We start from the raw sequence: 14,876 nt of genomic DNA on the forward strand, positions 1-14,876 counted from the left end.
ACGTTCTCAGAGCTAGGCATCAAATATCTTCCCAAAGTGCGTGCAAAGATGGCAAAGTTGTTGTTAGTTTTTTTTCACTATAACTGCCTTTTGTAGATGCTTGGCTGTGACTATACATTAAGGAGACAGAGTATGAGAGAATATATGAGCCCAACCTGTTCTATTTACCAAACTGATTCATCGTCTTCGAAAGAGTAAGAAAATATATTTTAAAACGGTAGTAGGTCACAGAATAGCCAAAAGTTGTTGCTTCCATGTCTGAACGCGCACCGTTTCAATGGCCAAACCAGCCAAGTCTCAATGTACATCCCTCATCAAAAGTTTAACCTAAACTGCCTGCCTCTAAACAGTGTAGCGGGACTCCAACGGCCTTTATCGAAGTCCTACCCACTGTAGGAGGCAGGAGCAAAGATCTTCCTACCTTCGGGATATCTTGGTGCATGGAGGATGCATTACTACAGGCATGATAGTACAGCTCAGATACCACCCCCCCCCCCCCCCCACCGTCTGGGCTCCAAACTTTTGACAAAGGCTGTGCATTTGCCAAATTCAGCACATACTTCAGGCATACAGTAAAATACCACTTGAACAAGCGTCATTTAAACATCGTAAAAACTTTTTAAATCCCCCACTGAAGCTTCGTTGAATGATATGCAAACGCCCTTCATTTCAACCAAATTCAGTAACCGGTAATTTCAGTTCTACAAACATTTTCCGTGGCATCCTCCTGTGTTTCGCACGTCATACAGAGCACTTCAACAAGTACAACCCGAGTTTTTGTTGCATATTTTGTTGCATATTTTTACATTGAGAATCATGTTTCATTAACGTATAATAATAATTTCCTGACATTTACCTTTAAATTGAATTAGCTATCTGAACAAGCTTCTGGCCAGCTGATTCCATAGCTCCCTTTGCATGCTTAATGGGCTCCACACATAGCCAGCCATAGCCATAGCTTCAGTTGCACTAGGCCTTTTGGCTCCAAAAAAGGCATACGTATGCGTGCTGGTTAACCATGATCTACTGAGGCAATGATGCATTTGTGAAAATTGAAGGCCTTTGCTCCCCTGCAGGCCGTTCTGCAAGGCAAGGTTCAAGACAGCATGAACACAGTGATTGGGTTCAAGACCACCGCATCCTAAGTTCAAACATACTGCAAAAGGTTATAGCATTCTTCACTTCCAAATGGGCACACCCTATTGCAAAAACCAGCGTCTCCAGTGTGAAACCAGTAAGATTTTCGCGCTGGTTTTGCACTGGATCTGCTGGGCACGCTGGAGGTCTGCGATATTCACTGGAGCAGTAGCGGGAAGACACTGGCTGCACTGGTGCGATGGGAGAAAAACGCTGGGATTAGACTTTTGACGCTGGGTGTGTCGCTGGCATCCGCGATGCACTGGGAGAAGCGCTGTATGTGCGCTGGGCCGCACTGGTCCCAGTGTCCCAGTATAGACGGTGCGGCGTGCGGCGTCAGCCGGAGTAGCATCCCTCAGGGGCCAACAGGGCAACAGCGTACTTTCAATCGACCATCGGGGGGCATATGAAAAATATGGTTCAAGCAAGCGCTTTTTGCTGCGAAGTCGTTGCGCATTTGTAAGAAAACAAAGGCAGTATCTTTTTTCTAGAGTTTCCATGTTTCGATAGGTCGTTTCGAGCGTTTCGAGAGCGACAACGATCGCCGCGCCTCGATCTCATGACAGACTGACTACTAACGCACTACTAAAGCTGGAATTGAATAATGTGGGCTACCATGCATAACCAACTTCACAGCTAATCTTAAGGGCACTCTAACACAATGATTACTGCCAAAATGTTCAATGCGGGCTCAATCGCAGGCGAGCGTAGCCTGCACCACGGCCCAGTATAAACAGCAGAAAGAAAAACTAAAACGAGGAAGAGAGTAGTTTACCGAGCGATGGGTCCATGAGAGAAAAAGCAACAACATACAGCGCTTGTAATGCATAATATTTGGCGTGTTTCTCAAGCTTTTGCGCTCCTTCTTACTCTGCGTATCAAGCAGCCGAGCCCTCGGTCATCGCAACGCTTCCCGCAATGTTTACATACAAATAAGGTTTAGTTACACGCAATTAGGGTCATCGCTGCGGCGCTTGCCGGTATTAAAGCTTGGTCGCACGTTTTTCCTTGAAGGCTTCTACTAAAGCTCCGTGTTCAGCGAAAATTACGCCCACGGTAGCAGAGCACCACCCAAGAGCCGGCGTTGGTAAATTTGCCAGCGATGTCAAACTACACATGTTAAAAATGATTCCAGTGCACAAAATAGCGCGCATAGGCACCCAGAACATTAGTTGCAAGTCGTGAGAGCAGACAGCAAGCTAAAATGGTCAAGAAGTTGCAATTGTTAGAACGGTAGCAATGGCCTGTAGACTGCAAAACATAAAGTCCCAACCTTATAAATGCGGGACATGACATAAAATGGAAAAATGTTTACAGGAAGTCCAGTTCTCGGCGTGGCCGAGTGGTTAGCGTGCTGAGCTAGTAATTGGTATGTGCGAGGGACTTAGTTCGAGGCACGCTTGGTGCACTAGTTTTTTTTTTCTTTTTTTTTTACTTCTTTTAGGTTTTTTATGTACCTAACTTGTTTCGTTACTTTTTACTTTTTAATTTTTATCCCACGCCTTTTTTTTTCGGGCGAACAGTGCCGCCAGCGCGGAGCGTCCCAGTATGCCGCGTCCCAGTATGCCGCGTCCCAGTGCGCCCAGTGTCCAGCGTCATACTGGGACCATAATCAGGTATGGCGCTGGGGCGCTGGCTCCCAGTGGCACTGGTTTTTGCAATAGGGCAGTGACAAATAAATGGGTTCAATTACGACTTGTGCACCCAATTTTTCTTGGAGCTAATGGAAACAAGTTTTCACGCACTTATTTCAGCCCCACCAGTTTTACTTTCACAAACTTTTTCCCAAGGTCCCTCGAAGTTCAAGCAAAGTTTCTCTTTACGTACCGGACTCAAAAAGATATTGTGTGCACTAAAATATTACTAACTAAGGCTATCAAGCAGTTACATACCAGTGGCAAATGTCCACCAGATTCCTTCGATGACCTTCCTTGCCCTCGGGGGGACCCTGGAGTCTTGACTGAACTTGGCATCCTTGAAGTGCTGCAACGACAAACGGGGCAGACTGTGAGGCAAAAAGCAGTACACATTTTCACAAGCTTAGTATTTCTGAACAACAATATGCCTGCAAAGTCCGAAGTGTGATGAAGGAATCTGGTACGTTCAAAATGGCCCCGACATGAAAAGCCAAGGAAGAAGTTTACAGGACTGGGAAACAAAAAATGCAGCAGACTTCATAAAGCAAGCAAAACAGATTTCAATTGGAAAGACCAGCACTTTGCGAGATGGACACCGTTTACTGGCACTGGATAAGTAATAGCAAAGAGGTACATATTGTTTAACTGCTCTTGAGCCATTAGGCACTCTTATTCGTTAAACACCAAGATACCTTTGCTTCCTATAGTAACGAATTCAGAAAGCTGCTTCCGACTACTTATGCCGTAACCACGAAGTACTACATGCTAGTTTAGTTTGAGTTACCTGCAACCATCCAAGATATGAGTATCAGCCGAAGGAGCAACTCACCCTAATTACAAGAAGCAGAACTACACAAGTCACGCCTAGTAGAGAGTCTGCCAACCTGAAAGAGAAAGGCAGTGGCTGTATATATCTATGTACGTATATGTAGATATTTTTGAGTAGGAGGAGGGAGAGAGTGTTTTTTGGCAAAAGGTTAAAATTTATCCAAATAAAGCTAAACCATCAAACCTAAAGAAAACAACTAATCTTACCTGACAGTATAAAGATGAGTGAAGAACTGGTACATTGTATCCAGGAATTCTTCCGCTTCAAATTTCATCCCAAATAGTGACTGAAAAATAGGCAAAGCGTAAAGCATGGTTTAGGGACTTTCTATCTTGAATGCATTGCAATTAAAATGATCTGGAATTTTTGTCAGTTTTATATTCCATACAATGCACAGTCAAATCTCAATATAACGAATCCCATGGGACCGCACAAAATCATTCGTTATTTTGAAATATCGTTGTAATGAAAAAATCTGCAATTATAAGCCAGTGGTCAAACCTAGGTATGAAAATGATGTACCTTGGCAGTAGGCCCGCATATGGACAAGCAAAACCTCTAATGAAAATGTTGCACTAACTTCAACGTCGATTTTAACAAATGTATCGGTTATTTTCTTCTCCCGCGTGCAGCAAACACGATCACGCACTCCATTAGACCACAACAGCACATACACTTTCAACTTTGTGCAACACCTCATCGGGAGCATGACTGCACCGAGCGATGAAAGTATGAACTTTGTCTAGTGCAAAAAAAACAGAGTTCGGTATAACCTCATCTTCAGTGTTCCCTGAAGCTTGAAAATCTTGTCTCGGTCTTTCAAAATGACTGCAGCGGTCGATGGAGCAATGCTCTAGCTATCTGCAGAGGCCGATTCGCTTTTTTTTCCTGCGTCGATTTCTTTCAGTGAAAGCTGCGTTCCTATCTTCTCGGCACTTCGCTGGCTGCAATCACAGTCAGGTTTCGTACAAACTTGGCAATAAGATAATCTGAGAAAAAAAAAAAGTTACATCCCGCACGCGAGAATGGCACGAACGGCCGAACGGCACCCAACACACAAAAAAAGGCAGGCAGCTAGGCCTGCTCGCTACTGCACAATAAATTGCAGCTTTTTGGGGGCACTAGGAGCTGACACCAGATATGCTGATGATAGTTACAGCTCAGGAGCCATGACGCTTTTTTTCTTTTGTTCACGTGAGAGTTGCGAACTGCGGCGCTGTTAATTTTAGACGAATTCGTTATACTGATGTTCCTTGATTATAGAAAGGAAAATAAAATACGTATGTTATTCTCAAATATACGTCATTTTGAAATTCGTAATTTTGAAATAGTTTTAAATTAAAAACATAGGAAATCTGCTGGGGATTTTATAAGAATTCGTTAATTTAAAAAATTTGTTAATGTGGTGTTCGTAGTAGTATTGAGATTTCACTGTACTGTACAGTCATAAAGCCCTAACCATTTAGAAAAGCAGAACACCGAAAAAAACTCGGCAATAAAGGAGTTGAGCTCACCTTGAGTTGTGTACTGGCAATCGTGATGGCTGCCGCAGATGTGAAGCCACTGATGACAGGGCCCGATATAAATTCCACTATGAAACCTGCAGAGAAAACAATGCAGCTTACGGTTAATGGTGTTTAAAACCCCAAAGCGACTCAAGGCTATGACGGATGCCATATGTGAAGAGCTACGGAGCAATTTTTAAAACCTGGGGTCATTCAACGTTCTTGAACAGTACTGTTTGAAGAGACCTGCTACACTAATGCAAAAGAAATACTATGCTTAACGAAATTGATTTTCATCTAGCAAGGCCTGCATGCCTTTCTTCTACCCAGTAGTATGCATATAACACACTATCATTCCGCTCTATTCATTTTCAATGAACCTGGCAAACACAAGTTCCAAAATGACTAATTCGAAGAGCAGAACCTCCCCAGAAATGAAACTTCAAGCAACGAGGTTAATGGTTTGGTTTGGTTTGTGGGGTTTAACGTCCCAAAGCGACTCTGGCTATGAGAGAGACCGTAGTGGAGGACTCCAGAAATTTCGACCACCTGGGGTTCTTTAACGTGCACTGACATCGCACAGCACACGGGCGTCTTGCTTTTCACCTCCATCGAAAAGTGGCCGCCGAGGCCGGGATTCGTAATGCATTTTAGGCACTCAACATTTTGCCAACCAGCCTACAGTTAACAGTGAACCACATTATGGCAGTAATGACAGCAAGGCAAAAGCACAGTGGTTAGCGTACTCACCTAGGTTTAGGAGCCCCATGAGGATCTGGATGATTCCCGCGAGAAAGGTGAGGATGATGGCAAACGTCGGCCCGCCGACATGTGTGTACTCCCCAGTCATGATGGACATGATGGCTGTTGGCCCAATGGTGAGGTCCTTGCAGCTTCCAAAGATAGTGTAGATAAAGCTGCCCATGAATGCCGTGTACAGGCCATACTGCAAGACGTTGGAAATAGATTAATTATGCGTACAGTACCACTGAATACGCAAATTCAGACGTCTATTGGAGGATATTTCCCAAATATCTACTGGAAAACGTACTACTGTAGCACACGCACAATTGTGAGATGAATGCTTTGGGGAGAGCCATAGAATAAGCGTAAAAGCCTAACCACACCATCGTGCTCCTCATATCTGGTTTGTCTTGCCTTTACTACTGGTGCCAGGTTTTGGCTTGAATTGCAAGTTGAGAGCCATGTAGACATGGCAAGCAGAATTATTCACATCAAACCGCCCTCAAAGAAATGCAATGAAATTGTTAGCGTGGTCACAAAATCGTGGGTTACCGGTGGGCAATACCCAACAGATAATCTGCATGGCCATGAATACTCCGTCATGCATTGATGTTGAGGGACAGCTCAGTAATTTAAAAAGAGCCCTTGGAAAGTGCACATGCATGGTCGCTACTGCCATCTGTTAACGGCTCAAAGAAGCTGGTTATATCACTTGCTCAATCGTTGGCCATGATACAAAAATTGCTGCTGCAATGATCAAGTAGTGAATACTCAAACTGTTCGACAGACGAAAGTCCGTCGCATGAAAAATGTTTGAAATGCAGTCGCTAAGTATTTAATGTGGTTCATATTAAGCAGTCAGCATTACAACATCGCCCACACATTGCATCCAATAAACTAATTCCACAGTTCACATTACTAGTATATATGTTCATGAAAACGCCTCCACCAATGAAGTGACAAGGCAACATATGGCTTTGTAGGTGAAGTCTTGCTAACCATCCTGATTAGTAAGACTAATGAGTTACACCATCAACCCTAACATTTCTTAAGCAAGCAACCACTGATAAACAAGGAAACATATTTCCTCAAAGAGAAGTTCGTATTTGCCAAATTGTACCTCAACAACAGTTATCACCACCTTGAGAGGGCACTGCCGCTTGTTTTCCACGCAGTTAATTCCGCTGCTTGTACGTCGTCCCGGCCGCGATCAAGGCCAGGCAGGAGAGCCCAAACAGCGCGCAAATTACCGCCACGACCCTAATACCCGAGGAAGGGTGACAGCAGGGCCTCAAAGCAGACGACAGCTAGCTGCGGCTTTATTTTATTCCTGTGCTCTTTTTTGCCTCCTCCATCCCCGGAGAAACCATAAAGGAAGATAGTGCGTCATTTGGAGTGTCTGAGAACTAAGCGGCTCAAGATGCACCCCCCCACCGATGCCCGCGACGCGTGCACGCGTATCCGCGCGCGCTCCGTCCCGCGGGTCCGTTATCGGACGCGGCTGACGCCACACACCCCCTCAGCTTTTCCGCGATGCCGTCACTTGCTGCATTTATCTGATTCTAAGATGCATCATTTTTCCCCAGGATGTCCGCAAAGCAGCCGGTATACGAGTGAGCGCATTACGATCGGTCGGAAACGAGATGCAGGCATCAACACAAGCTGGAATCCAGCCTTTCGAGAAGCGCGCGCGCGCCCAGCTGCGGCCGCCACTCGTGTCGTGCCGTTCACAAACAGCCGCGTATGAAAGATATCAGCGCGTCGTCGAAGGTGAAAACGATATCGATACACCGGAGACACACGATCGACCGTTATCGCGAAAATGCCATGCGTGGAAACTTTCACTGCCTGGACGCGCGAAAACATGCACTGTGTTGTTTCAGATACCAAACGTGCGTCTAGGACACCTTTTTCATGTCACGGACGCAGGCATGCTGACGCGGCAAGCCTTCGATTTCAGAAAGACGAGCGGTGTCGCGACGTAAACGTGCGCACTCAACGATAGCACCACAATGGAACTTTTTTTGTTTTCGCAACACCCCGATGTCTGAGTTGATCGTTGATCACTTAAAATGAGGAAAGAGAGAGAGGGGATGAGAGAGAAACACACCTGCGGGGGTAAATTGGCGAGAACTGCTAGTGCCAGTCCCTGCGGAATAACCGTCAGGGCGACGGTCATGCCGGCCACGAAGTCGCCATGCAGGTCGAGCAGGGAGTAGTGGGGCAGCCACTTGAGGATGGGCAGACGATTCTTCCAACGTCGCGGCGAACAGCAACGGTCTCGGGCGCCGTCACACAGCCGCTGGCAGCTGAAGCCGCTCGGAGACACACCCGTCCCATCTTCGGGCTCGAGGGAATCCTCGTTGATGCAGTCGCCTGCGGAAAGCCGCCGGTAGTGAGAGACTTCTCATGCAAGTCTGCGTTCTACGAGACATGAAAAGGAGCCAAGTCCAGGACAAGGACGGAATCGTAGCTGTCGTAGCATCGTAGGTCAGTAGTTTCGGTTTCGTTTCCCGAGACCAAAGCGGTGCGTGTGACGTCGTTTGTGTGTGCGTGCGTGTGTGCGATATGACAGCGCGTGCCACGCGGATGAAAAAAAAAGTATTTCGAGCCTCAGAATGACGTCACTCTCATTGCACATGCGGCGCTTAGGCCCTGTTGAGAAACTGTCGCGCCTCCACACCAAAGAGTTGTAACTCTATACAAGTTAAACTAGATATCGTCAGCAATCCGCCAGTTTCTGAACCTATGTAGCAGCAGCCTACAGTAGTGTAAGATTAACAGTTCCACGGGCATTTTGTTTTCCAGCTACTCTTTATGACTTCACATTACACCACAAAATCAAAACCCAAATCAGTCATAGTTATAGTGATAAAATTGTTAACAGTCAAGAAAGACCAATTCCGGCCAAACAGCTCGCTCTGCTCTTGAGACAAGCCAATCGCAAATATTACTGCATGAAATAAAATGGCTCAAAACCAATTTGTGTGGTCTGACTTAGCAATTAAATTATTTCTATAAACTAACTTCTATAAACTAATTTATGTCCCCCTTACACAATGCCTAATGGGCCTGTAAGGTATCTTCAAATAAAAAAAATAACCAATTTCAAATGGAAAACGCGCATACACACTTAAATACTAAACAGGTTTCGCAATAACCTGGAATTAGATAAAACATTGACACTCTGCTAAAAACTGGCAATTTCAGCCTTAATTGTAGCCAGTACAATACGAGACTGAACCAAAGCATATACAGAGTCTGACTGCGTACTAGAGTATAGCAAATTCTTTGCTATGAAAAGTTGCCGAGAACTAAAAGTCCTGAGCTGTCAAGGAACTGACACGGAACATGCAATCGGCCATCCAGGCATACTTATTTGAAACTGAATTTTGTGCATTCTATCTCACATTACAACGTTAAATACGTCTTCAGAAGCACATTTTGCTCCTTAAAGGTCACGCAGTATCAGATTTCATTAATGCTGTTTCAAAACAGAGAAACTTAAGTAGAGAATTCTTTACAGCCAAGCGTAATTTTAAAGTCACGCAACAAAAAAAAAACAACATCAAAGGGTCGACCTTTTGTCTCCCACAGGGCCTCCTGAGATGTCACGCAAGGAAGCATGGCGAGGGCTACGTGATCAGAGATGTTGCTTCGTTGGGCATCACACAAGCACGCAGCGAAGCTAACTTTACGAGAGACAGAAGCCAACAGCAGGCCTGGCTCATCAGTCAGACATTTCAGAAAAGACAAAAGAGCGCCTCCCCCCACTCCCCACCTTCCTTTTGCTATCAGCTGGCACAGCCCACCATCTGGATAAATGGCAGACCATTCTTTTTTTTCTTCCCCGGCAACCTTCCAAAACCTGGTCGAGATAGCCTATCCGTAAAAAGGTGCAGTATTGGCATTGTGGAATCTTGTGGAAGAGATAAGAGAGAAGCCAGGGACATAGGAAGGCAACAGAGACAACAGTCATGAGAGGGAAAGGAGCTGCTCTTGCTGTACAATGCGGAAGGAAGAAGCGAAAGTGGCCACGCATTCTCAAAGGACCGAAGATTGCTGTCGCTCCCAGAGAACTTGGTCTTGGCTTCCTTGTCGTGGCAATGACCTCAAAGGAAATGCATGTGTCAGCCCCAACTTGAAAGCTGAAGGCAGCTTCAAACATATGTTCTCGTTGCTGGTAACATGCTGCACATGGTATACTGCTTCAGGACATCTACAAAACACTGCTCCACTTTCAGAACTTACTGATCGAACTTCAGAAAAACACTCATTGACGAGGCCTCTAAAACATGTCAGTACATCGCACTGTACTTTAATTCCAAGTAGACAGCCCGAAAAACTTTGACTAAGAGCTAATGCAGCACAAGTTCCCGCTACCAAGAGATTTGAGTTTGAGACGTAGCCAATGTAGGAAAAAGTTTCCACTCATTACAAAGAGCAATTATATCAGCACCCTATCTGTAACTTAAGCTAAACAATACTTCGAGATAGCTAAGTTCTCAAACATAGCACTGTTTACAGAGTCGCTCGTGTCTAACATTGTCAGCGCACAAGGAAACAAAGAAAACGTGTAATTCAAGGTGCCTTTCCGGACAAAAACAAGGGTATTAAGGCATTGGTGTAGAATAAAATGAGAACTATCACAGATGGAAAGCAGAGTGAAGCACCGCTATCCAGTAAAGAATGCCGCTTAGAAAGAAGTGGGGAAAGTGTTCTCAAAAGCAACCAACACCAAAATTTCCTCATCTTACTTCCGTCATACTGCTCTTAGAGAATTACTTCTCCTATTGAATACTCTGCAGTCAGACAAAACACTATAATAGCAAGAAGCTGAAGACATACAATAACTACATCTATCAGAGATACCTTTGCTAGTAAAAATCTTGCAGAAAAGAAATTTAGATGTGACTCGTTGACAAAAATTTCAGCAAGATAAACTAGATCTGGTAAAGTATGAGTTTAGTACTGGCAAGAATCAACAGGAGACATGTAGCAGCCATCCATTAACTTTTAACCAGGTAAACTGTTTGACAGACAAAGAATGTCCCGAGGAATAGCTGAAACAGAAGCTTCGGGAGAGAATAGTTCAAATGCAGATGAAGTATACCATGTTATTTCAAGGAACACCATGACAAAGGTCAGAATCCATGCAAAGTTTTAGAATTTCCTGGATCATTGAATTCTACAATATAAAAAAAAAGCTCTGGGCCCTTTAGAATGTAGCACCTATAAGCAGCTCAGAAAATCCACAATACCTGGAACCTTCTCAGTTGAAGAAACCCTGACATAGTGACCGTTCAGCATGACTGCCTTCCGAGACTACAGCCGCCCCACAGTGAAGGCAACTATGGAGTGCCGAGCGAGGGAACCTTTGTGAGCTGGAGCAGTTATCAGCTACCTTCGCAGCTTACGTCACTATCAGTCAGCTCCTGCCCACAAAGCTAGAGGAACCAACGCCACTTCGCAGCAGGCAACACCAAGAAAAGGAAATAAAAAAAGCAAACGAACAGATTTCGACATTCCGCAGCAATCATCACCTTGTCAGTGCAACAGTTAGAACCGAGATAGAGAGCAAATCTGTGGAGATTTATGAAGAGTTCTGCATGGGAAAGATATGAACCCCGAGGGAAGCCTTTTTGATGCTTCCCAGAAAACATCCCTCATGCGGCAGCACACGCAAACTGCACAGGAAGGTACGAAATACTCAAAAAGGCATAAAATACTCAAAAAGCTTATAAAAGAACTTTGAATTTGCGAACTTTTGTAGGAACATTAAAACTGAGGCTTGGTTACTGAATATCTTTCACCACATCCATAGCTTCCCTATTGCTTGTACCTAAAATATATATATACAGATACTGTAACAAACCGTAACGGACGTGCCTGGTGCTGCCCAGGAGGAAGAGATAATGTTATTCAAATAACCAGCAGATGAATATAGCAGACAGACCTTTCTTCCAATAAGCTTTAAAAGTGCGCACAGTGTAGAAAAAAAAACAAGGCACTGTGCAAAAGTATACACACAGGCCTGCAATATATTAAAGGAAATGAAGACAAACTTTTTTATTGTCCAGGTCAACCTGTGGCAGTCAGCTGACCAAGACATTAAACTTGTTGCACCAAGCACACTGTATCGACATTGTGATAACATTTACTTATGCCACTAGAACACTTCTTTGGTGAAGGTACAGTTTTTGCAAAAATATACAGCCCATGGGCTTAGCTTCTAAGCCCCGTAACGGGGCTCAGTACGCATCTGGACTGTTCGAGATCTAGTAGATGACAATCTGGTCCCCATTCTTCTTTATGCTTACCTATATATTCCGGTATTGCTTCCAGAAGCTTAGAGTGCTTAGAAGCGAACCCCTTGGGCGGTATATTTTTGACAAAGGCTGTACGTACTTATAGTGCGGTTATCCAATTCCAACATGCTGACAGCAGTTGTAAACAAGATAGTGAGGTCCTGCCACAGTTTCTTTTTTCTTTCACCTAAGGGCCTCTTACTGTGTATTACCAGCACGCCCCTACTACGTAACAAGCAAAACCAATTCTGTATTAGAGTGCTCACCTAGGCCCCATCCCTTGCATTCCTCCCATCATCAAAACACATATTGCATTCGTCTGAAACCTAAGAAATGATACACTGTCTGTCATAGAGGTAAAATTTTACGCTGGCAGCTGCCGCTGCTGTTTATCAGCTCAGGCACATGAAGCAGTAACCAGGGTCGAAGTGGGCAAACCAAGCAAACAGACACCTGGCAAAGAGCTGCACAACCTACAACCCTTGTGCATGCATACAGATAATACAGTACCAGCCTGACAAACGCCACAGGGGGAGAAAAAAAAAAGTGCAAATGCACCGCACCGTCGTCACAAGGCAGCACTAGAGGGGTACAAAGAGCTAACCTTTCACAAACGTTGTCAGGATCCCAAACAGTCTGCGCTGTCGAACTTTGTGACGTCTGCATTCCCCATTATCATTAACTGATCCGAAAATGAAACCTTCGCGCGTATTTTGTTTTGTTCTTATATTGTTTCGATTATATTCCAACGGGCTGTGTACAGATCACACCTAAGATGGACGCATTTCGATGGAAGTAAAAAGTGAAACCGTTCGTATGCTGCGTGATGATGTAAAAGGTAAAAACCACGAGTGGTGGAAATGAATCTGCTCCACTACACTACGGCGCCTCTCTCAGCTCAGCAGGTGCAGCGACGGGACGTTAAATCATGAATGCGAACAACTAAACAAGACGACACTGTGAGCACGATCGTTTTATGTTCAAATGTATTTAAAAGTGTACCTACTCTCGAGTAGTAACGAGGATCCTGGACCGTCGCCACCTCTGGACGGCACAATGATCATGGCAGCGAAGCGACGCCCCGCGCTTTGCTCCGCTCATGGGCTTGGGAAACGAAATCATGCGAGCACCCGTTGCGATATACCGTCACGAGCCCTTGCCAACCGCAGTAAACGTCACATAAAGGCGAAAAAGAGAAGAAAGAAGTGCTCGACGCATGCTGATACTACTCTGCTAAATGCACACGGCAACCGTCAACGTCCCGCCCTATTCTTTCTTTTTGCATGGCGAGAAAACAGCTGTTTTGGAAGGTTGCCAGCAGATAGCATGTTCGCCGCCATATTAAACTGCAAACATGCAGAAAAGCCGCAGCCGCGGCTGTTATCTGGCGACGCTTAATTTCTAGCGACTCTAGCAAGGTCTATGACTCTGGCCTTTATCTGATCGGACACTGCAAAAAAAAAACTGAATGGTCCTCATGGTATTAGAGAAAGTTTCAGCTGCAGGATTTAACGTTACTTTAAGTAGCACTCCCAAATTACCAGCGTCAATGAAAGCCGAAACGCGAAAAGACTCTCCAAGCTAGGAAGGGCCGTCTAGTCTTTCGTCGGCACAGGTAATTTACATTTGAACTAAATGACGCAATAACTAGTTCATTAACTTGATTTCGTTTCTTTTTTATGGGGCGTCAGCTAAGGTCACAAGCGCTTGAACATTTACCGATCGAGAGCATGTCACAAGCCCGGATATATCGAAATCGCAGGAAATCGCGAAACAATTCGATATACCACGAATTCGATGTAGAAAATTGGTAATATATGCGCTTACCTGCAATCTAGGAGCGATAATACATTGTACGCAAGCTAGTGAAGCGCTTCTTCCGCCCGCCGGTGGGCTAGCGGCTAGCTGCAGCACGTACCGCTTGCAAGGCATGTTAGCTCTTTAAACTGTCTCGCACCCAAGCCGCTGCAGACGCTCTTTTGGAACTACAGCCAATGCGTATCATATAATATGCAATCATATTACGAGCATAATTTGCACCTTTTAATTATTCTCGCTTATGAAAATTAAGCTCCAGATAATTTCTGCAACGCCTTCGGCAGAGCAGCTCGCCAGGTGCCACCGATAGCTAGGCTTTATTATACGTATGCTTCCCCGCATGACCAGGGCATATGGAAAATTAGTACGAAAGCCCTCAAGGTCCCCTCAATCACACCCCACCTTCACCTTGTTACAGCAGTGGCGTAGCCTTAGCATGTATACAACTAGTCCCCGGGCATGGAAAATGAGTTTCGTTAGTTTAGTTGATTTTTGGTTTATGGGGTTAAACGTCCCAGACTGATGCTGTGAGGAATGCCGTAGTGGAGGGATCCGGAAATTTACCTGTTTAACGTGCATTGACGTCGCAAAAAACAAGGACGCCCTTAGGAGAAGCGTCAATTGCCGGGGAGTGGCATGCAAATCAAATAAAATAAAATTTATTTCACATCCATACATGATGTATAGCAGACAAAAAGCCGAGGAACAATCGGCTTGACAAGGATATATGTGCCCCTTTCAATAAACAGCACGCACAGTTGGATTATTGAGCGACTGGCGAAATTACAGTTCGACATACAGCGCAACCTCTGCGTATTTTTGCATAGGATTATTTGAATGGACGATCTGTGTTGTCGAACACAGCTAATAATTCGAAATATTTGGGATTGATATATTT

The 14,876-nt window shown here is 44.8% G+C and overlaps 1 protein-coding gene across 9 annotated transcripts in view; it reads right to left on the reverse strand.

Moving 5' to 3' along the window:
- LOC146189346 (sodium-independent sulfate anion transporter-like) overlaps nucleotides 1-14,876 on the reverse strand; it is a 141,753-nt gene that overhangs the window by 20,382 nt on the left and 106,495 nt on the right. For 7 of the 9 annotated variants that reach the window (XM_084604198.1, XM_084604196.1, XM_084604195.1 and 4 more), the window contains exons 2-7: nucleotides 7,963-8,228; nucleotides 5,859-6,054; nucleotides 5,118-5,203; nucleotides 3,810-3,889; nucleotides 3,604-3,658; nucleotides 3,030-3,120 (exon numbers count right to left, since the gene is read on the reverse strand). In XM_084604198.1, the coding sequence (XP_084460324.1) occupies nucleotides 3,030-3,120; nucleotides 3,604-3,658; nucleotides 3,810-3,889; nucleotides 5,118-5,203; nucleotides 5,859-6,054; nucleotides 7,963-8,228 (774 nt within the window). Of the gene's footprint in view, nucleotides 1-3,029; nucleotides 3,121-3,603; nucleotides 3,659-3,809; nucleotides 3,890-5,117; nucleotides 5,204-5,858; nucleotides 6,055-7,962; nucleotides 8,229-11,113; nucleotides 11,132-13,166; nucleotides 13,433-14,876 lie in introns of those variants that run through there. The other 2 variants (XM_084604199.1, XM_084604200.1) reach the window with 2 other exon arrangements.

This window comes from Amblyomma maculatum, chromosome 5 (assembly GCF_055883805.1).
Source record: "Amblyomma maculatum isolate TAMU_Amacu chromosome 5, ASM5588380v1, whole genome shotgun sequence".
Lineage (NCBI taxonomy): Eukaryota > Metazoa > Arthropoda > Arachnida > Ixodida > Ixodidae > Amblyomma > Amblyomma maculatum.